General features: G+C 39.0%; 1 protein-coding gene across 2 annotated transcripts in view; it reads left to right on the top strand.

Annotated features, from left to right (window-relative positions):
* Positions 1-24618, top strand: part of ADAM19 (ADAM metallopeptidase domain 19) — a 135190-nt gene that overhangs the window by 11201 nt on the left and 99371 nt on the right. For both annotated transcript variants that reach the window (XM_056811523.1, XM_056811524.1), the window contains exon 3: positions 9640-9710. In XM_056811523.1, coding sequence (XP_056667501.1) covers positions 9640-9710 — 71 coding nt within the window. The remainder of the gene's footprint in view (positions 1-9639; positions 9711-24618) is intronic.

Below are 24618 nucleotides of genomic sequence, written 5' to 3'. Positions count from 1 at the left end.
TGAAAATTTTATTTAATTATATGATTTAGAATATTTTTCCATGGTTACAAGACTCATGTTCTTTCCCTTCCCTCCTCCCACTCCCCTCCCATATCTGACATGCAATTCCACTGGGTTTAACATGTGTCATTGATCAAGACTTATTTCCCTACTATTAATATTTGCACCAGGGTGATCTTTTAGAGTCTACATCCCCAGTCATATCCCCATTGACCCATGTGATCAAGTAGTTGTTTTTCTTCTGTGTTTCTTTTCCCACAGTTCTTCCTCTGAATGTGGATAGTGTTCTTTCTCATAAGTCCTTCCGAATAGTTCTGGGTCATTGCATTACTGCTAGTAGAGAAGTCCATTACATTCAATTGTACCACAATGTATCAGTCTCTGTGTACAATGTTCTCCTGGTTCTGCTCCTCTCACTCTGCATCGATTCCTGGAGGTTATTCCAGTTCCCATGGAATTGCTCCAGCTTATTATTCCTTTGATCACAATAGTATTCCATCACCAACAGATACCATAATTTGTTCAGCCATTCCCCAATTGAAAGGCATCCCCTCATTTTCCAATTTTTGGCCACCACAAAGAGCGCAGCTATGAATATTTTTGTACAGGTCTTTTTCCTTATTATCTCTTTGGGGTACAAGCCCAGCAGTGCTATGGCTGGATCAAAGGGCAGACAGTCTTTTATCGCCCTTTGGGCATAGTTCCAAATTGCCCTCCAGAATGGTTGGATCAATTCACAACTCCACCAGCAATGCATTAATGTTTGGGTCATTTCTTAACAGTGGCTCTACAATGAGATAGCTCACTGTGGGACCATGGAGAGAAGTAGCTTTTCTTTCCTGCTCTTCAATTTTCTCCCCTGTAAACAAGGGAATTCAGTTATCTAGTTATACTTCTCTGAGGATATCATGAGCATTTGGTCTGCTAAGGGAATGTAGATTCCTTCTAATATTAGTACAAGTCAAACAAGATTAGGGAGGAATCTTAGGCTATCCACGTTTAATTTAATGCGGCATTCTTCTAGGCACCTGTCATGTACAAGTTGTGGACTCTGCCAAGAGCTAGAGGCAGAAAGATGAACAATGAAAGAATGTCCTAATCTTAGGGATCCTATATCCTAGGGGAAGGTGATACCTACACAATTAGAATAATTTGATGTAAAGGGAGATGGGTGCAAAGGAGAGATCTGGGCAAAGTGTTATAGGAAAACATGAGGCAGAAAAAAAACACTTAGTTGAAGTGGGGCCGGGGTGTCAGGAACCTTTAATGAAAGGAATGACACCAGAGCAAGCCTTGAAGGAAGATACAGATTTAACAGGCAGAGATGAGGAAGGTACCTAGTCCCTGTCCTCAAGAACCTCGAAGGCCAGCAAATACATGGTGAGATGGAGAAACTGGAAAGAGCTTTAGAAAATGTTATTATGCTCGTGGATGACTGCCATATAGTCATCTCTTCTATGAAGGAAGTTAGGAGTGTGCATTGAACATTGTAGGGAGGCCTTATTGCTCACCTGAAGATAGTGACTCATTGTGTCTTTCTGTAGTCTGATGCCTAGCAAAGTTAATAAAGATCAACAGAAAGAGAATTATAAATAAATGCCATTTTGTCTTTCTACCAAACTATAGTGTGTCCAAACGAAGGATATCGTGTTCTACAAGGGACAATAGGTACAAATTGATAAGACTATCCTTGTAGTCTTAAGCTATAAATAAGATCTTGTTAAATCTTATTCAACATGAGCTGAAAAAAAGACTTTTAAACAAAAATAAAGTCTTGGGTGATATGTTCTTTAAGGGCAAGGATTGAAACATTTCTACCTAGTACATCCTTCACAATATTTAGATCAGCAGGTAATAATAATAGCTAACATTTATATGGCACTTACAGTATGCCAGGCACTGTGCCAAGGGCTTCACAATTATTTTTTCATTTGATACTCACACTAACCCTGGAATGTAGATGTTATTATTATCCCCATTTTCTAGATGGGGAAACTGAGGCAAACAGAGGCTAAGGAATTTACCCAAGGTCACATAGCTAGTTAGTACCTGAGGTCAAATTTGAACTTAGGTCCTCCTGACTCTAGGACTGGTGCTCTAATCACTGTGCAATCTAAGTGTTTATTAAATGAACAAACCAACAACTTTGCAGAGAGAGCCCATTCCTGCTCTAGATCCTATTAAAAACATCAATATTAAAAAGGTTACTGACTGCCCAGTTTAGGGTAGGGAGCAGTATAAGGGTTGAACCACTGTAGCCACATGAAAAAGATTAATAGAGCCTTAGTGTTTCGTTTCATGTATTTCTGGTATATTAGGAGCGTCATAATTGAATTTAAGTTTAAGGACATTTTCCTAAGTCAAAGAAAATTGGTTTTTATATGACCTACTTTTCTTTGGTAATTATCCACTCCATTCCTCCATAAGTGAGGATGTTCCTTTGAACTGCTCATAACATCTCTTAGTAGGATAATGCTATTGACAAGGGCAGGTTACTACAGCCTTTGTGGCCACGTATCCGTCCCGAAGCCCCATCCTATTTTGTTGGTCCCTGAGACACTCTTTAAGTGGTACCGTGTGAATGGCATAGAGTTTGCCTGGCAGAGACCCACAGAGTGACCAGCTGAGGCCCAGGAGCTGTGAGGTGACAGCTGAGGGAGAATAGGGGCAATTTAACAGTAAAGTCGTCTTCACTCAGGGAGTTAAGCAACTGATTTAGCAGCTTTCTTGTTCTGTAAACGTGAAGTTCTCTTTGTGATTAGGTAACAGAGAAGCTTAAGCAATGTACTCTATTGTCATTTCTCAAGAGCTGTGGGTCAGAACATTCAGATCTCAGAGGACCTCTGTTTTGGGGCTCTTAGGGAAGTGGAATTGGGGGAAATGGGGTGGGGGTGGGTAGGAAAAAGAGTGTGCCAGCTGCACAGTTGGAAGTGAGACCCAAACTAAGAGGGGCAAGATGCTTTGCTTGACTTCAAATTGGCAGAGATCTCCCAAGGCTTCAAGAAACCTGGACAGATCACTCTGTCCTGACTCAGCAAGATAATCCTAAAAACATCCTAAACCCTCTGACTTATAGAGAGTTGATGGCTCTATCATTCTCTTAAATGGGTATCTATCTTCCCTTTGTCCCCTTCCGACTATGTGATGTTTAGTAGCATGTGTAGCTTTCTGGGCAGACTGAGAATCCTGAAGGGCTGACCATTTCAAAATCTCTGTTTTGGCAAGGGCTTGCCATTGTGCCCTTCGTATAGTATGTGTGGAATGTTTCTTGAATTTGAGATGACTTGTTTTAGTGTCTAACACCACTCATGGTTAGGAAGTCTTGCCTTTTATCCAACTTGGGTCTCTCAGACTATTGCTGAAACATGGCTCCTCTTAGGTAGAGAAGGATAGCAAAATGACATCACTCAGATTTTTGAGGACTTTAGCAAATTGTCCTTTGGTAACAATGAAAACAAAATCACCTTCCCATTATATGCTTTGCAGTCTACTTTACATTTGATATTTGCTGCAGAAAAAGTGCTTTGATTCAGTCATAAATATCAGCCTTGGAAGGACGCTTAGAGATTACCCAATCCAAACCATTCATTTAACAAAGGAGAAAACTGGGGTTAAAAGTGGAAAAGTGACTTTCCTTGCTATGCTGAGGGTTCCCCCAAGGACAGGGGGCCAGGTATTATTCAAATATTTTAAAGAGGTAGCTTGGATACAACATTATACTTGGAGTCAAGAAGACCTGAGTTCAAATCCTATGTCAGTTGTCTGACCCTGAGCAAACCATTTAATTTCTGTAGGTTGAGAAGGCAAGAAATAAGGGTAGCAAATACAGAATCCCTGAAGTAAAGAGTTTAAAGTATAAAGAAATAAAGAGAATAAAGATATGGAATGAGGAAATACTACAGTCAGAGGAAGTTTGTATGAATAGGAAATATATAAGTACTAGAGAAGGAACCATTAGAAAGGAGGAAATCAAAGATAAGAGACAGAGGTAATGATAAAAAGAAGGGGGCAAGTTTCTTGGAGGAGATGGAGATTATTGAATCAGGGATACAAGTAAAGGTTTTTCAAGGAAAAAGACCGATTTTTCTTCTTGAGTACAAGTGACTTGTCCAAAGTCATACAACTAGAAAGTGTCTGAGGCCAGACTTGAATCCAGTACATCCCATACATCTGGCTCTCAATCCACTGAGCTACTAGGTGCCTCCTAACTGCATTTATTTTTGATGGTGTTGCTAGACTGGAAGATCAGAGGAATGTGCCTGTAGATATAGTTTATCTAGCTTTCAGCAATGCAACTTGACCAAGTTGGACTAAGGTCAAGAGGATGAGGCAGAGAAGACAATTATAGGATCATAGATTTAAGACTGGAAAGGATCTCAGTCTCTTAAAGGACAAGATTAAAAAATGGAGTACACAATGGTATGATTAAAAGGATTCAGAATTGACTAAGCAGCTAGAACCAAAGAATGGTCATGAATGGTTTTATTTTTTAAAAACCATGAAAGAGCTTTAGTAGGGGCATCCTAAGAATCCCTCTTTGGTTTTTGTGCTGTTAAACATTTTTAATCAGTGTCTTGGATTAGGGCATAGATGGCATGCTTAAAGAATGTCAGATGATCCAAGACTGGGAAGAAAGGCTAATACACCGTGTGATAGAATCCAGATCCAGCAAGATATTGACAGGCTAAGATGATGGACAAAGTCTAATAAGATTAAATTTAATTAGGATAAACTTGCAGTTGGGTTATAAAAATCAACTTCACAAATATAAGATGGAGGAGGACTAGCTAGATAGCAGTTTGAAAATAATGTGAGGGTTTTAATGGATCGCAAACTCAAAAAAGCAGAAACAAGATTTTGGGGCTGACAGATCCCTGTGTCCAACCCATACAATGTGAGTCAACAATGTGACATGGCAGTCAAAACAACAAAACAACTTGGGCAGTATTGAAGAGCAGCAGAGTGTCTAAGATGAAAGGCGTGATAGCCCCCACTCTATCCTACCCATAAGATCACATCTGGAATGACACAAATAAGCTAAAATATCCAGAAAACAATAAGTATGTTGATGAAAAGCTTCAAAGTCATATCATATGAAGATCATTTGAAGAACCTGAGAAGGTTTTGCCTGGAGAAAAAAAAGACTTGGGTTGCTTCTACCCTGGAGAAGGGTGGAAGAGAATATATATAGTAGCTCTTTTCAAGCCTGTGAATCATTTTCTATCATTTTCTTTGTGGATTAGACTTGTTCTATTTGGTCTCAAAAGGCAATCAGGAATAACCTAGCAGGCAAGTTGGTTAGTTAATGGGATGGAACACTGATGTGTGTGTGTGTATATATATATATATATATATATATATATATATATATATATATAAATATAAATATCTTCAGAGGAGTTGTCTACCATTTTTTGTGCCTTTACTCCCACATCACTCATAAGGAGATTGGACTAGATGATGTCCTGTAGTTGGTTCTTTCTCGCTCAAAATCTTTGATTCTATGATTCTAAGCTCTATAGTAATAGCTAGATGTCAGGAAAAACTTTCGAACAATTAGAAGTATTCTAAAATGAAATGGACTGCCATAGAAAGTGGTGAATTTTTCTTTAGAAGAACATATTGAGCAAGTATGAGCACTTGTTAAGGACATTATAGAAAGGATTCTTCTTCATGCAAAAGTTGGATTAGATGGCTTTTGGGGCCCCTTCCAATTCTGAGATTTTGTAATCCTCATAAAATACAAAGTAGAATGAGATGAAATCCATGAGAAAGCAGCCACAGCACTGTGAGAAATCTGAGATGGGAGAGATCCTTTCATATGGGGCAGAGGAAACAAAGAGAATTCTTGGAGATTATGGTACCTCTGAGTTTCGCCTTGAGGAATAGAAGGGACTTTGTGAAATTAATATGGGGGTGATAGTGGTGGTGGGGTTCCATTCCAAACATGGGCTCTGGCATGAGCCAAGGCATGGAGAGAGGGGAGGGCTGGATAAGGAAAGAGGGCAAAGAGTGGTTCAGAGAATACCAGGAGAGTAATAGGATTGTTGTGGGGGGGGTTGAGGTGAATTCCTGGGGTTCGGAAAGGGTATCTTTTGCAAGGATGCAAGACCAAAACTTAGCTTAAAAATAAAAATTTATTAATTTAGAAAGTAATGTTGAATCAGGCCAGGAGGACAGCATAGATGGAAAGCTGTCTCCCAGAAGACATTAATTCTAGGGTCTTTATACTGTAATAATTAAAAAATAATAATATTTCTTTCTATCCAGAGATATATATTTTATAAAGTTTATTAGGAAGGGTAGACAATCATTCCTAAGTAACCTGGCCTAGCCTGCCAGTTTCTTCCTTTTTCCCCCTCACCTGCCTTCTCTGTCTCTTCTCAGTCTCTCTCATCTTCTTTCAGCTTAACCCCGGTTCTGTCCCAAACCTTAACTTTTATTGACGTACAGAACTTATACCACAACTGTGGTATGTCAGGAATGTTTGAAAAACAGGTAAAGTTACTCAGGAGGGGGAAGGGACGAGCTTCATTGACACAATACTCTTTACAACAGTGAAGACATGACCCTATGCCATGGTGATGACTTGACACTAGAGTGATGTGCACTGAGGCATGGGCAGGTCATCTCACCGTGGTTTGCCTGAAGAACATAGGGAGTGACCCTCATAGGTTAGGGGACATGACAGATAGATGTCTTAGATACAAATTGATGGTATTAAGGCATTGACTGAAGGTGTGTCTCTCTGTCCATCTAAAGGATGATCCAAGGAGGATAATCCTCTTAGGATCTAATAGGAGTTATCAGATGTTTCTGGTTAGGAGTCACAAAGATGTAAGGGAGCAAAGGAATTTCCCTGCTTACCGTTTGCCTGAAACATTTCTATGATTTTGAGGGTACAATGTACATGCCAAGATGAAACAAGCCTAGAAAAAAGATCAGTTGGATCCAGATTGTACAAGGGTTTGGACATCAGAGTTGGATCTTTATTTATTAGGCTGTATGGACACACTTAAAGTTTTTGAGTAACAGAATGACCTCATCATAGCGATCATTAAGATGATTACTCAGGGAGTTGTATGGATTGGAGAGGGGATGGACAGCAAGGCCAGTAAAGAAGTGGTTGTCTTTAACTAGGTAAGGAGATGATTGCCTGAATTAGGGTAGTTGCAGAGGGGCAGATGAGTGAACAGAGCCAGATTTGCCATTCTGGGCAGAGATAGTGGCACCAAAACACATATTGGAGGGAGGCTCAATCATGAATTATCTTATTTATTGCCTTTTGTAAAATGTGGTAAATCTTTGGTATTTGTAAAAAATTGTTGTAAATCTTTGGTATTTGTAAAAAATTGGTAAAATGTGGCTTAATCTTTATACAAAATTTATGTTTTACATTTGTCTGATTAACTGAATAATATCTATGGCACAATTCTCCTCACCCTTATTTGTTCCTTGGCATCATATTTGAGATGTTCTTCATCTACTTCCTCTGAACTCAGCACAATGGAAAGAGCAATGGGCTTTGAGTCAGTCCTGGGTACTTGAATCATTTCACTAGCTTGCTAGCTCCAGACTAAAAGATTAACTTCTTAATTCTCCCTAGGTCTGTTCTTTCTTTCTGGCAACCTATACTTGCATAGTCTTGCTGTAGCATTCTTTCTGATGCATAGATTTACTTATGCCCCATATCTGTTTACATCTTAGCGAGTCTGAACTCCTTTAACTGTCATTCAAGGCCCTCCACAACACAATGCCATCAACTTTCCCCCTCTCCTATGTGTTATTCCTCCTCTTATGGCTGCTGAGCTCCAGCTAAACTTAACCACTCTCTGTCCCTGCCAAAAACCTCTGCTCACTCATATCTGTGATTTTTCCTTTTCCCTCTTTTTCCTTATCTGTTAAATTCTTGCCTAGCTTTTTTTTTTAAAGCCCATACCTTCTGTCTTAGAATCAATACTAAATATGGGTTCCAAGACAGAAGAGTGATAAGGGTTAGGCAATTGGGGTAAAGAGTTGCCCAGGGTCATATTTGAACCCAGGACCTCCCATCCCCAGGCTTAGCTCTCTATCCCCTGAGTCACCCAGCTCCTCCTGCCTAGCTTTTCAAACTCAGCCCGAATGTCATCTTTTCCAAGAAACCTCTCTGACCTTCTTCCCCAGCTATTTAAGTCATTGTTCCCTCTAGACCTGACAGGGAACTTTGTTTTGCAACACTGCAATGTACTTATATTATAGACAGTATGTGGCATGTGGCCTATCCTCCTTCTTTAGGTGTCTCTGGCACAGTGCACTGCATACAATTTATTAAGTGTTTGTTATACTCTACCTTCTCACAGGGTTATCATGAAGCTCACTTGATAAAACATAGGTGAAGCTTTTTACAGCCAGAGAGAGTAAAATTGATGTAAGCTATTCATGAAAACTACTGATTTTTATAATTATTTATGAAAAAGCTCTTCATTGCTATAAAATGTCAAATCTGCTATTTTATTATGTAGAATAATGACTATTTATCATTATTATAATATATGCAACAGCAGAATGAACCTACTCCCTTGCATTCTGCTGTTACATATTTAACTTATTAAACAGCTCATATAAAGTATCAAATCAATACCAGTTCATAGTTTTAAAAATTCATAATTACTATTAAGAATAAGTAATGATTACTATTAATGATTAATAATAAATAAAAACTCTTAATGATATTAATAGTTACTACTACTACTAATTACTATGAATAATATTCAATCATTGACTGAAAATTTTATGGTTACAAAGATATCCATTGTATCAGGTAAGCCTAACAACAACTCCACAAGGAAGGGATAGCACAATTCAAAAAACATTAATTGAGATAGGAGGTCCTAGGTTCAAATCTATCATCAGACACTTCTCAGCTGGGTGACCCTGGGCAAATCACTTGATCCCCATTGCCTAGCCCTTACCACTCTTCTGCCTTGGAACCAATATACAGTATTGATTCCAAGACAGAAGGTAAGGGTTTAAAAACAAAAAAATTAATTAAATACCTACTGTGTGTAGAGCACATGTGGTAGACACTGATAGAGATACAAGGTTTAGATACACATGATCTTATTTCTCATTAGTATTGAAATCTCTGTCCTAATTATTTTTTATTTGAATTAATTTATTTAGTCAATTTAGAACATTATTCCTTGGTTATAATAATCACATTATTTCCCTCCTTCCCCTCCACTGTCCTGATTATTAATGAAATATTCCTAACAGTAATAAAAACAGCAATATTCAAGCTGAGGAGAAAAAGATGTTGAAGCCAAATGAATGAATTTCTTTGTAGAGAGGCAAACTTGTGTTTGACATCCAGCTCCTGGTTCCCTGTTCCCGGTTCACCTGGATGGCACTGACTTCTGTTAGGCTGAATTTCTGTTATACGTTTCTTTTGTCTTTCAAGAAAAGGCAGAGAGAAGACTCTGGAGGTTGCTCATTTGGGCTGCTTTTTGTTAAGAAAGTTTTGTCAGCTCTGGAGGTGACTCTCCCTTTCTTGTTTACTGTCCCCTAGTATGGAATCCTCTGCGCTTGGTCCTGTTCTGGACACCTGGGCACACAGTCCCTTCTCGGAGGGAGCTGACATTCTTTCTTTATTGTTTTCAGCATCCCCTCCGAGCTGAACTCAGGATAACCGCAGAAGGGAAAGACCTCATCTTGGACCTGGAGAAGAATGAGTAAGTGGATCACCACAATGTCTAGGAAATGAACCAATTAACTTTTATAACCCTTCGTGTCAAATAGAGGAAGCAGGTGTCTGTTTTAGAATGGGAAAGGCGAGTGAGTTCATAGCAAGAGTTCACAGCTCCTCGGAGGAAGCAGGTTGGAGTTCCTAGTACCTCCCTGCTTGTTTCTAGGATGGTGGAGGGGCATTAGATTTGGAGTCAGAGGACCTGAGTTCCAGTTATGCCTCTGCTGCTTGTAAATGCTCATCATTTCCTCATCTGTGAAATAAGGATGCTTAAAGAGTCTCAGTGGCACAGTGGAAAGCATGATAGATTTAGAGTGAGAGGAACTTGGTTCAGGTCTCAGCTCTATCTCTTAATCTTTCTAGGCTTCCAGGAAGTTGGTCTAGACACACTCTTCCAATTCCTAGTTTGTGAATAATGAACCTGTGAACTAGAGGTGTCAAACTGGTGGCCCCTGAGCAACTACAAAACTGTTTTGAGTATGGCAGGAGCCAGGTGAAGCTGTAATTAAGAAAAGTTTAACAAAATTGATAAAAATACAATTTTATGTTAATTTATGTTTTTTTTTTCTCAATATGTGATCAATCTTGTTTTTGATACCACTGAACTAGATGATTTCCAAGACCCCATACACTTTTTCTTTTTTTTTTTAACCCTTATCTTACATCTTGGAATTACTACCGTGTACTGGTACCAAGGCAGAAGAGTTGTAAGAGCTAGGAAATGGGGATTAAGTGACTTGCCCAGGGTCACACTGCTAGGAAATGTCTGAGGTCAGATCTGAACCCAGGACCTCTACTTTTCTAGCCTGGTTCTCAATCCACTGAGTCATCTAGCTATCCCTCCTACCCCATATACTTCTAAATCTTACGGTTCATGCGTAATGCTCAAGGAGTCTTTGCTGGATTTGCTTAGGTTGTCCCTCTCTGGGGAGTCCTTGGAGTTCATGAAAGCCTTCTGGAAAAGGTTGATGTAAAGAAAATGTTGTCCAGCCGCAGCAGCTGTTTCACTGCCTACACGGCCAAGCTCCAACCCCAGCTCGTAGCAGAAAGCAGAAGAGATGGGGGAAAGCAGTAGAGCTGAGCAGAGGCCAACAAGGCATGTGCTGGGATTTGGATCCAGAGAGCCTGGCTTCTCTGTGTTCTCTACCAGCACTCTCTCCCCAAACAAAGGGATTAGATTCTGCCGGTTGTGGCTCAGTCAGCAGTCTGGAGGTCACATCTGGCCTGTGCTTGTTTGTCTCCCTAATGCCATTGATTTTGGGTGGTGGCCTGGCTTGGGAATGTTTATGGATTGATTTTCCATCTGGCCTTAGAATATCTTGATCAGACCATGGTGCTGGTGAGCAGAAATATTTGCCATTCCCCAAGGACAGTGGTAGAGTAGTCCCTGACCAGGTGAGCTCCCTTCTTTCATGGGCTGGAAAAAAATGAAGTCCTTGGGGTATAATTGTACCAAAGGAACCAGACTTCATTCTGTCCTGTAAACATAGCTGATAAGACTGCATGGCTTTTGGAGAAGTGCCGGCTTCTTCTTGGCAGCTCTCTGAGCCCACTGAAAGCAGATGAGTAATCAAATCTAATGCTTCCAAGAAAGGGATGGATAAGGACCTTGCCATATTCAGCATGATGAGAATGGTTGCTAGGGTCCAGTAGCAAGAGAGAAAATGAATTATTCCTAATTTGGATTTTTCTAGCCTTTTAAAAGAAAGGAAAAGAAAGTCTGAGGCAAGGTAAAAGTTATTCTGATGCAGTGGGCATGAATGTGGCGGGGTGAGGGGAATCATGGAGGCAGACGGGGGAAGCATCATGGCACCATGGGATTTCAGAGAGGGTGAAGTCCATCCTTTACCTTTACCTGAACAGAAATCACCTTTCCTGCACCTCTCACCCCCATCGCCTCTCATCTCCATTATTGCAGGGGTCTCCCTTGGTCTTCTTGTCTCAAGACTCTCTGCTCCAGTCCATTCCCCACACTGCTATCAAAGTGATGTTACTTTGGCACAGACTGGATGACATCATTCCCCTAGTCAGTAAATTTCAGTGACTCACTTTTGCCTCTAGGATAAAATGCAAATTTCTCTCTCTCTGTTTTTTAAAGCTCTACAAGATATTTTCTCAACTTATCTTTACCAACTTTATTGTATATTACCAGCCCTCTGCTACTATCTGATCCAATAGTTGTCTCTCATCTCTGTTTTGCACTGGCTGTTCCCCATTCCTGGCCAGAATGGACTCACCTCTCATGAGCTCTGGCTCACAAAATCCTTCTTTTCCTTCAAGAAATAGCTCAAGCTTCAGTACCTCTAATCTGATTTTGTTAATCTGTGATTTTAAATTATAAATCATAGCAAATTAATTCCGAATTCACATTGGACAGAACCACAGATCTTTTCATGGAGATTTTATTTTATTTTAATTAATTTATTTAAAAAAACCCTTACCTTCTGTTTTGGAATGAATACTGTGTAATGGTTCCAAGGCAGAAGAGTGGTAAGGGCTAGGCAATGGGGGTCAAGTGACTTGCCCAGGGTCACACAGCTGGGAAGTGGCTGGGACCAGATTTGAACCCAGGACCTCCCATCTCTAGGCCTGACTCTCAATCCACTGAGCTACCCAGCTGCCCCTATGGAGATTTTAAAAGGCAAAAAAACTTGTCCTGACAGTTTCCATAAGTAAAAATGGAAGTGTTAGGTCATTAAAAGTGCTTCTGTACCTATAAAAAAAAAGAAGCAACAACTTTTTGATGACTCCTGGCACATCACCTTTTACATGAAGCTTTTCCTGATCTTGTTCAGTGGTTGCCTCACAAACTACTATGTATTAATGACTTTGAATTTACTTGTATTGATTCTTCTTATATTTATATACATGTGCTTATTTTTTATTTATTATACATATATATGTACTTATCTCTCCTATTAGAATAAAAACTTCTCAAGAGCCAGAATTGTTTCTTTCTTTGGCTTTTTATCTCCAGTGCCTAGAAAGATGCCTAGAACGGAGGAGGCTCTGAATATTTGCTTGTTGATTGATGGATTTATCTAACAATCACATAAGTCAGTCTTGGTCTATTTGTGGACATTAAAGCTATCCACAAATAGACCAGGCTGTCTTATGAGATAATAAGATTCATATTGTTGGCTCACTGATCTTTAAATCACTCAGACCCTTAGATCTTCTCCAAACAAGATGATCTTTTACTTATGAAGCTAATTTTTGTAAAGACAAAAGATTTATACAATCTGAAGAGAAACCAGAGTATTGAAGCTAATTTTTTGGAACTGAGCATGGTACTGTACATTTATTATTATTAAATGTGATCTTACTAGATTTGACCCATTGTTTTAGCCTGTTGAAATCTGTTTAGATTGTGTCTCAGTTGTCAATTGTTAGTTGTAATGTTCAGCTTTGCATTATCTTCAGATATGACAAATATACCTTTGATCCCTTTATCTAAATCATTGATAAAATTGTTGCACATAGGGTCAAGAACAAATATTCAGCACCCCATCCACCAAGGAATTATTTTCAAAGTCAGTGCTAATCTTTTAATAATGACTTTTTTTCTGGCCTTTTAAAGCTCTAAATCGGTCAATTAATTTCCTTCGTGTTCATTTGGATCTCCTTAGATAAGCTCCCCCTTTTTTTATTCGTTGTAATCATTTGTGCTATAAAATTTTATTTTTGAGAGTTCATCATTTCCCTTGAGTAGACTTCCCCTTTAGAGTTTTAAGTCTTAGATCCCACATATCTTTTCACTCTTTGAAATTTGTTCTATCATAATCCAGGGTGTTTGTCAATCTATGCCTGGCTTTCCTCTCCTCTGTCACTCATTGTAGGAAAGAATAATCATATCCTCCCTGTGTTCCAAGTAGCCAGTTCCTGCTTATTGCTCAGAATTCAGTCCAGAATAGCAATTTCTTTCTTCTCTGTTTTCAAGAGTAAAATTAATATTAAGATAAACCAGGAATCGATCATCAAATTTGCTTGAGGTGAAAGAGGTGGGATGGGGTGGAGTGGGGTGGAGAGGGAGACATAGCTAGAAAGTAGAAGTCTTCCTCTACTATAATATTAGAACTCTATGCTTGATTTTAGATCTATTTCCCGAATTCTCATAAATTTCTATTTTTCTGTCCAAAGACACTATCTTTTCTTTTGTTCAATTAAAATTGATATTTACCCAAAGTTTCATTGATCTTTACCCAGAAGTCCTTCATTAGGCCTTTCCTTTCTACTCCATGAATTTACTCACATTTGCATATTTTCTTATTTTTAAAAATTTTTATAAACTTGAAAAAGGTCAATAATTATTTCCATATGCGAAGAAATGCTGTGGGAAATGTGAAGAAGAATAATAACAGAAATAATAATAATAGTAATAACTAACATTTATCTAATACTTTAAGGTTTGCAAATCACTGTAGATAGGTTCTCTCATTTCCCCCAGGGTCACATGGGTAGCAAGAAAAAGAGGATTGTCTATGAATCTGTAAAGCTCTATTATATACATTTTATGAAAATAGTAAGGAAGTCAACATTGTAGTTCCAAACTATGTTCCTATTCTTTTTCTCCCTCCCAACTTCCTTCTACTCTCTTCTGTGAATTAAAAAATAAAGTTTGATTGACATCTCTTTTTTTCTTTGGAATCACCATTCCTACCACTCTTCTCTATGCTCACCAAAAGTTTTGAGAAAGGCAAATAAAACTCAGCAGAAGAGTGGTAAGGACTAGGCAATGGGAGTTAAGTGACTTGTCCAGGGTCACACAGCTAGGAAGTGTTTGAAATGATATTTGAACCCAGCACCTCCCATCTCTTCCCCTGAAAGACAAATATTATTGTCACAGCTCTTGTTATTTCTTCTGTTTCTCATGAAAGGGGCATACTCTTCCAGAACCACTTTCTAGTTAGTAGTACCAATCCATCATCATCCATCAATGATACTCATGGGGTCCAATTTGCTTCTTTCACTTAGGATCCCTAATTCACCCTACTTATTAGCCATACTAGGTTCATTTATACATAGAAATCTGAGGTTATGTGTTGTTTATATTTGGCTTTCTTAAATTTGACTTCTGGATACTAATTGATCTCTCTACTGATACCTTTTTTTCCTCTGTTGTACTAACTACTCTCTTTGACTTGTCACATCATGGAGGTTGTTTTCTCTCCCTCCTCCCCCCCCCCCACCCCCCACCCCTGCTCTGTTTTTACTTTAAAAACCTCTGAATCAGATTTTCAAGATTCCATTTCAGTTTGTATTTTGTTGGATCTCATTAGATGTGCTCAATCTGACAGATACCTGTCAAGAATATTGCTGTATTTTAAGATCTGGTCCTGAAATCCAGAACTCACACTTGGGTTTCACTTCCTTAACCAGTTTTTTACTTTTTGAATCTGCCTCTTCTTTCCTCTACTTTGTCCCTCCCTTCTTCCTTCATTCAGCAGCCATGATGAAAATGCTATTTATGCTCTCCTCCAGACTCATAGGGCTATTTGCCATCACCATTGACAAGGCTTTTTTTTTGCATCCTGCTGTGTGAAGTAGAAGTTTAAGGGGGCTTTGAAATATCAAGGTTTATCCTCTCCAGCCTATTCAAGGTATCAGGGAGCCATTTCGAATGCAATGCTTTATTGAGAGAGAAAGAGAAAGAAAAAGGCAACCAAAAAGAAAAAGTGCTCAAAAGCTAAAAAGCAGCAGCAAAAAAAAAAAAAGCAAAAAGCCCCAGCTTACCGAGAAACCCTTATTTATAGGAAAATACAACCATCAGGCTTAATGATATCATCCTGACGTGGTCACCCTGGTCATGGTCCAGCCTTCCAGTAGGAGGTATCCTTCAAATTAACCTTTTTAGCCAATAGTAAGGGTCAGAATCAGGTTTTAATCTGCAAACAAACTCAGAACAGTTTATGATACATTTTGGATGTGGGGCTAATTGGAGATTGCTACTTCTGACAAGCCACAATTGTGTTTCCCAAAGCTTCTAGCCTACCTGTTCTCCCAGGCAGTCACCCCTTTGAATGAAAATTGCACAGGCTGGGTAAGAGGTGAAGGGACTAAGAATGCAAATTAAAGTAGCCAAGGGTTACTTGTGAAGGAAACTGGGGAAGGGGGTTATAGAATAGGGAAGAGGCCATTAGCCCAGCCTCTGGTTCATAAAACTTATTCCTAAATCACTAGAGGGCAGTTTTGAACATTTTAAAAATACAAACTCAAAAGACATCCCAAAATTCCCAAAATAGTTTGTATAATAAAGACACTGGTCGATTCTGATAGTAAAGACATAAGTTGTTTCTGCCTCACTCGGGCCAAAGGTAATTAAGTGGCCATTTGCTTTCTGAATGAAATGGGGCAATCTTGTCCTGCAAGGGATGCTGTCTCAGAGAGACCAGCTTTAGTAGCTTTTTCTGGGGTTGTAGGCATATACATTTTGGATAAATTAATATTGCAGATATATTTGAGAATAATACACTAATTTCTCACTCCCCACTGCTTATACATCCTGAAATGGTGGCCAACCTTACTCATGCTTATGTCAGACTGATGCATGGTTGCCCTTATACCCTTCAGCAATGAGTCACCAAATCATTATTCATCCCTTCTTCCTCTAATATGATTATTACCCAGTGATCTGTCTAGTCACCACATCCGTGCAGCCATTCATTAATCCTTGGAGTTTCTCTCTTCCTGAGGTAGGACAGCTCTTCCATTCTGAAGAAAATTATTCCTACCTGTTATACAATCCCAAATGTTCTGGGAATCTTCTTTCTCCTTTCTTTTCTATGTTGCCTTTTTTCCTCTTCTCTCCCTCCTGCTCTCCTTAGGATTCTCCTCTGTTTCTTGAGAATTTTATTTTCTCTTTGAAGAGCTTTCCCCATTCTTTCTAGAGATACTTCTATTTTCCTTGATCACCTGGAGATTATCATCAAGGTCACTATAATTGAGCACCTTGTTATCCTAGTTCTTTAATTTTCTTTCTCCTTTGGTCATACATAACTATTAATTGTCACTAAGGCTTGTCCTCTGCAGCTTACTATGCATTTCTCCTTTCCTTCTACAGTTGCTTGATGGAAAATCTTTGGTCCCCTGAAGTTTTTAGTGGTACATCTTATGAATTGATAGGGCCAGTTACCCAATAGCCATGCTTGGGGGTTCCTTAACAACCTAGACTGCTTGCAGAATGTTTGCTACTTTTTTCTCACCAAGGATAACCAGTTTACTCATTCACTTTTGTTCAGAAATTAGCAGTTTATTCAAATATCTAGTGCAAATAGAAGCTAACCTCCCTTAAAAAGAAATTTTGCTACATCCACTTTGCAAATATCTGGACCTCTCCTCCTTTTTCTCCTTTCTGATCAGCTGTTTCCACCAGTTTTGCTGCTTTGTGGCCTTAGCTTTCTTTGTCTCCTCAAAGCCATTCTGTCCATTCCTCTGCCTTTATTAAGTAGGACTGCTCCTCTTCAACCCCCTAGAGAGCTAAGGCTCTCCCTCCTTTAATTACTAATATACAGCCAGAATCTTCATTGTCTTATGTGCAAAGTGAGAGAGATGTCAGATGTATCAACTATTGATTTTTACTTATTTTTCTTAGTTTTTTTTAAACCTTTTCTTTCTGTCTTGTAATGGACACTAAGTAAATGTTGGTTCTAAGGTAGAAGAGCAGTACGGTCTACACAATTGTGGTTAAGTGATTTGCCCAGGGTCACATAGCAAGGAAGTGTTTGAAGCCCAATTTGAACCCAGTTCCTCCTAATTCTAGCCTTGGCACTTCATTGGGCTACCTAGATGCTTCTATCTTTTCTTTGTTAAAAGGGATAGTTTAATAATGGGGTGAAGGGGATATTCAGAAATGATTGTGATGTAGAAACACATTAATTGAATTTTTAAAAAAAGATTTTTTAAAGGGAGTGGTACGGGTAATCAGCTCTAGTCCTTTCTAGCTCTAAATCCTGATGCTTTACTCACATGCCCCAGAGTTGAAAACTGTCCTTTAGACACAGTCAGTATTCCTTTGATAGATTTTTATTATCTGCCTATACTATGCCAGAGGTTTGTGCTAAATGCTGTGGAAAATGTGAATGAGAATAATAGAAGTAATGATAATAAAACGAATATAATATTTTCAAGTTTGCAAAGCATTTTACATATATTTCCTCATTTCATCCTCTTAAAATCTGTGAGGTAGTGTCATGGTGAGATTTGGAGAAGGGATAGTGATGATGGGGAGAAAGAGGGAATAGGGTTGAGAGAGTGAAGAGATCCTCCTCCCTTTCTTCTGGGGGGAGATAAGCCAAGTCCTGTCTCCTTGAAAGGGGAGTATGTTTCCCCAGAGAATGTTTTCTGGGAGATGGAGGACAGGAGACTAGAGAGGGATTGCCTCAGGAAGATGACAAGATGCCCCCCTCAGAGGGAGCCCAGGGCTCCTGAGGTCCAATCTATCTTTGAGAGGCAAGATGATTTCTTATGCCTCTGCTTCCCCCAGGGACACTTACTGTCAGTCCTTTTCAGAGTCTTAGTACTTACTACTCAACTGACAAGGAAAGATGTCAGTTCCTTGGTTCAGGCAATCTTAAATAACTGGGATCCAGAAGTCAACCCCCTTTTGGGGAGAAGTGTGACCCTCTCCAAATCTTCAATTCCCTTAACTACGTTGTTTAGAGACTGGCCCAAACTTAAAATTTAAATATCAGGTAATTTATTGGGGTTCAAGCATGAAAGGGGTGGTAAATATGTCAGCTAGGAAAGTGGGTAAACAGGGAAGCCCTACAAATTGTCCCCTCTAGCAGGTTGGCCCTCTAAAGTCTAGGGTTCAAGGCTTCTCAGCCTTGATCCCTCTTTCTTGCCAACTGCCTTTTAGTCCCTACTCTTAAGCTAACTAAAACTTGAATATGAGTCCAGGGACATGTAAGGGAGAGGGAGACAGAGAGAAATTCTTGGAAAGGATCTGTGGGATGGTTCTCTTCAAAAAGTCCCAATCCATAGTCCCCCTGAGGACTTTTAGACTGCTGTCACGGAGAGTTTGATTGGAGGTATTCAGGGGTTCAGAAGGGCAGTAAATCTCCAAAGGAACAGGCTTCTTTTCAACCTAGGAAATCCACCTCCCTCCTCAGGCTCCCAGCTGGAAGTGAAGTTGCCCAATGGATCTCCAAGTTTCTGATTCTCCCCTAGAATTCTCAGTTTTTTCTTCTTGCTCCTCCCCAACTCTCTCTTCAGATAGTCTCTATCAGAGACTGTTCTCTCCTCCATGTGAACTGTCTCTTCTCTAATCTTGCAGTAGGTGTTATTTCTCTTTTTACAGGACCTAAGGCTGACCTGACCCTATCTGAGATTTTCTTGGTAGTTACTGGAGTAGTTTGCCATACAAGCTATATATATTAGAGTCTTTATCTTCAAAGTAAAACTATTTATTTTTATATATAGCTATATATAGACACAGCATATATACAATATATTCTAAACTATCTAGTATATGTACTAGATAAAAAGTATGTATATATATACTAGGTATATATTAGATATACTATATATACAATATATCTTCAAAGTAAAACTGCATTTATTTTGTATATAGCTATATATATATACAGATATACAATATATTCTAGAGATATAGTATATCTATGAGATATATAGTATATCTGTATACTGTATCTTTTGACAGAATGCAAACTCCTTAAGGGCAGGAACTGTTTCATTTTTTCCTTGATCTCAGTTCCTGGGTGCACAGTAGGTGCTCAATATATGTTTTTTGGCTAATTATTGTTGACCAATGGAGTCTATAGTCCAGCAGGAGAGTAAGATGCAAACAATGATACCTACGCTACACAGTTTTATGACTTGTGCATTACAGAAGGACAAAGCAAAACATTGTTCAGTGTGTTGTTTGCATCTTCTCCAAGTTGGCAGAAGTCAGAATTCCTGACAGAAATGGATGCAGCAGAGCTGAGCGCAATGACTTCACCTAGTTCCTCCGTGGAATGGCTTCCTGCAATTTTGTTCTGAACTTGGCTATTTAGTTTTTAACATGTGTTAGAGAGCGGAACTCACAGTTCTCATGAATATCTATTGTGCTTGTTTACTAAAGTGTTTCTCATTTGTGATGTGTATGCAGCAGATGCTAAGCAGTCCTTTGAGAAAAGACATTTAAAAATTGAGTTGTTTTTACAGCTATGTGTGGAGGAAAAAATAGACAATATTTCTGAATATCAAGTTGTAATCCTTTCAATTGTCATATTCGAAGAATTTCTTGGCCTTTTCTTCTATCTAGTCACTCTGTTGCCCCTGAGAATCACAGAATCTCAGAGTTGGAAGAGACTTGAGAATCCAATTCAGTTCCACTCACACATGACCAAGAATTCTTTCTATAACTTTCTCAGCAAATGGTTATGTAGACTTTGCCTGAAGACTTCTAGTGAGGAAAAATTAGCTCCATTCCATGGATGCCCATTTCACTTTTGTTATTTTTATTGTTTAGTCTTTTTCAATTGTTTTTGACTCCTTGGGATCCCATTTGGAGTTTTCTTGACAGAGATACTTGAGTGGTTTGCCATTTCCTTGTCTAGCTTATTTTACAGATGAGGAAACTGAGGTAAACAAGGTTAAAGGACTTACCCCAGGTCACATAGCTAGTATGTCTTCCTGACTCTAGGCCTTTCCTTGTGCCAGCGAGATTTCATTTTTATATAGTTCTAATTTCATGAATTTTTTTCCTTTTATCAAGCCAATATAACTTTTCTTTTCAACTTGTCCTTATTTTTCTGATTTTGACTTCAAGATAAGCAGAAACAAGCCTAATATCTCTTACATATTGCAGTATTTTAAATATCTGAGGAAGGTTATTATCCTGCTCTTCCCCAAGGCTTCTTTCTTTTCCTTTCCTTCCTGTCCCTTCCCTTTTCTCTCTTACCTTCTATCTTAGAATCGATTCTAAGGTTCCAAGGCAGAAGAGAAATAAGGACTAGGTAATTGGGTAAAGTAATTTGCCTGGGATCTCACAACTAGGAAGTATCTGAGACCATATTTGAACTCAGGACCTCCCATTTGTAGGTCTGGCTCTTTGTCAATGGAAGCACCTAGCTATCTCTCACTCCCAGGGTTTCTTTTTACCAGGCTAGATAGTTCTTCTTCCTTCAGTGAATACATGGATACCATATTCCCTGTTTGTGGTGGTCAGACCAGAATATAACCCTCCTAATATGGTCTGGATAGGACAGAGTTCAACATGACTTCTTCTATCACTATGCTTCTCTTAAGAATTCATGAAGCTATATTAATGGTTTTGGCTGCCATATTACAAAACTGACTTATTTTGCTTAAAGTCCACTAAAAATCATCATTTTTCATACAGCTGTCTAGCTATGTTTTCATCATCTTGTATCTTGAAACGATTTTTAAGAATCAAAATATAACATTTTACATTCAATTGTGCCTGATAATGGCTCTTCATTCTGTTCTTTTGATCTTTTTTGAATCTTGATTCTGTCATCTCACAGTTGGCTTATCTCTTCCAACTTCTGGAAGGAAGGCAGGGACTGTTTTTATTTTTGTCTTTGTATCCCCAGTGCCTAGCATGATGTTTTTGGCATGCAGCCAACATTTATTAAATGCATATTGAATTGAATTGAACTAGACAATTTCATGAACATGCCATTATTTATATTCAATTCAGGTCACTTATAAAAAATGTTAAATTGCATCAGGGCCCAGGACAAATCATTAAGGTAATTCTACTAGAAAAGTCTCTTTAAGCTAACATTGATGAAATAATGTAAATATGCTTTGGGTTCATTCATTCAACCAATTTGGAAACCACCTAACTGTACTTTCATTCAGTTCACATATAGATGTAAGGGGGCAGATGGTCTGTGCACAGGCATGGAAATTGGGGATGAAGTATTGAGTCAGGTAAAAGTTAGACTGGAACCAGACCCCAGACCGTGTAGGACTTCACATTGCTAAACAGGGATTTGCATTTGATGCTAGAGGCAGGGGAGGGGACCATTGGAACTTTCTGAGCAGGACAATGACTTGATCCGATCTGTGATTTAGGAATATCATGGAGGGCAGATTAGGAGAGAGACTGGACTAGAGGCTGGGAGAGCAATGAAATGGCTTTTGTGATAGATTTTGTGAAAGGTGATAATGACCTAAGCTAGGTGGTGGCCTGTTCTCATTTTAGTTTGATTGGTTTATCTGTAAATGTGCCATCAAATGTAACCAACCGGCTAATAACTCCAGGTACAATTTCAGTGACTGTAGAATAAGGGGAGAAGAGTAATTAATCATCATTCCTGTTGGCTGAAAGCAAATGGAATATGAGTAACTCATAAATATAGATTTAGAAAGGGGCCTCATAAGTTATGTAATCCAACTTCTTTATGCCAGAGATGAAGAAAGTGAGGGCCACAGAGGTTATGTGACTTGCCAAGGCCACATAGTAAGTAGCAGAGATGAAATTTGGACTCTGGATCCAGCTTCCTTTTTACGGTGCCACTCAAGGTTTAAGGACTGATGTTTCCCAATAAGAAAGGGGAAAATTAATGGGAATAGGAGGAAAGTTACTCAAAATTAGGTGTTGCGAAATACTCAAGAGCATAACCTAACGAGATAATATTTGTAAAGCAGTTGGCACAGAGGCTGGCCCTATATAATTACTTTTCCCCATTTCTTCCTTCTCTAACTATATATGAACTCAAAACAGTATCTCATAGTCTTTCCCATGATTTGCTTCCTGACTTGATGAGTCCTAATGGATGGAGTTTCCTTTCTGACTTCTTTGTCTACAACTCTTACCTAATAACTATTGCCATGTTGTGGGTTTATTCTATCCACTACTAACTAGTGAATTGGAAGAGACCTTAGAGGTAACTTCCTATGTAGAGGGATGAGCAGGGCCAGGATTGAACCCATGTCCCCTGACTCCAAATCCAAAGCATTTTTCATTCCATAATTCTATTTCCTCTGCACTGAAATTGTAAATCACTAGAAGGCTATGATTCTGTCTTAGAAAACTTTATATCCCCCACCACATCTAGCCCCATAGTAGGTACTCAAGCAATATTTATTGGATGAAAGAAAATATATGGAGCTTTGATGTATGTCTATTCCATTTTCTCTGCACATTCATTACCTCTCCTGGGCCATGTGTTCTTAATCTCAGGCCATGCCACTATTTATATCTCCCTATGTGCAAATTCCACTAAAGTGCTGTTCCCTTGCTATTCTGGTGACTCATTAATACATGAATTTTGATTTGGTATTGTCTATCATAGGACTGGGCCAAAAATATCCAATTTGCAACAGAAGTCACTGAGACAGAGCTCTGAGCATGATTAATCAATTTATTAGGGATTCTAGTGGTCCCTAATCTATTATGTCCAAGACCATCCTCACAGTCAAAGACCTGGATCTTTAGGGGTTCTAGTAGTTTTATAGCATTTGCAATGTCACCAAAAATGGGATTGGATGGTACAATCCCATACTGATCATCTTCAGAAACATTATCAATCATAACCATTTTGTCAGCAGGCCTTTTCACAGGTGGTTGATGACTGATATCCTGCCAGGAGACTTTTCCACAGGTCATCAACTGCAGGTTTTTCCCAGTAATGGTGTACATCCTGACACCTCAGCAGTGGTTTAGCCAACACTATCTCAGAGCCTTCCATGGGTCATAGGACTCTAGGGTTAGACCAACATTATCCTAGGGTCCAAGGAAGTTGTGAGTGAAAGAAAAGGTCACAAGGGAGTGGTGACAGGATTTATAGGGGTGAGGGTTAATGCTGTTAAAATAATAATGTAATGTAATTCTCTATAATATCACTATTATCTATATCTATAGATCTTACTGTATCAGTCTTAACTGTATTCAGTCTAACACTGATCCCCATAAAATTACCAGAAACAGAGTACATAAATACTGATATAAATCGAGCAGGGGCATCAAAACTAGTTTCAGAAGATCATAGATTTATAGATGGAAAGTTCAAGAGACTTGCCTCAGCTCATACAACTGGTAAAATAATGGAGCCAAGATTCAGGCTTTTTTACTCCAAGTCAAGTATCCTTTCCACTTGGCCCCCACAGGGTGCCAGACTCAGCATGATCATGTTTCCTTAGTTACCTTCTCCTTGCCAGGGCCTGAGATAACCTCAGCCCCAGTAACTATGAGACTTGAACTAGAGGAGCACATGGGATTACTGGCTTGCTATTAGTTATCTTTGAAAGGTCAAGGGGATGGGAGAAGTGCCATAGGATTGGAAAAGGGGGGGGGTCTTAAAAAGAGGGAAAAGGGTGGGTTCCTCAACTTGCAGGCTGCTGAGTTTGATTTTGCTTCTTGAAAAAAAAAAACAACTCTTAAGACATATTATTAAAGGGATGATCTCTGAGCATTCAGAAAGAGAAACAGTGATCAGGGAAGGCCAGGATGGCTTCATCAAGTCAAACCAGATGATTAACTCCATTTCCTTTTTTGGATAGCATAATTAGATGAGTTACATGAAGGGTTATTGTAGATATCATATGTCTAGATTTCAACGAAACATTTGATAAATTCTCTCATGCCCTCCTCGTGCCATCACTCATCCTACATCCATTCAGCTGACGAATCTTGATATTTCTATCTCTACCATATCTCTCCTAAATGCTTCCTTTCCTCCACTTAATACAGACACCAGTTTAGTTCAGGCCCTCATCACCTTTCACTTAGAATATTGTAAAAGCCTCCTAACTGGTCTCCCTGCCTTAGGTCCTCCAACTTCTAACTGATTCTCCTAAAAAGCAGGTCTGATCATACCACTTCTGTTCAGTGAATACTAGTGGTTTCTCAGATCATAAAGGAACTGTCGGGGCAGTGGGATGGCTCAGTGGATTGAGAGTCAAGCCTGGAGATGTGA

This window comes from Monodelphis domestica, chromosome 1 (genome assembly GCF_027887165.1).
Source record: "Monodelphis domestica isolate mMonDom1 chromosome 1, mMonDom1.pri, whole genome shotgun sequence".
Taxonomy (NCBI): Eukaryota; Metazoa; Chordata; class Mammalia; order Didelphimorphia; family Didelphidae; genus Monodelphis; species Monodelphis domestica.
The sequence above is the reverse complement of the archived record's forward strand: the minus strand, read 5'-3'. Positions and strand labels throughout refer to the sequence as shown.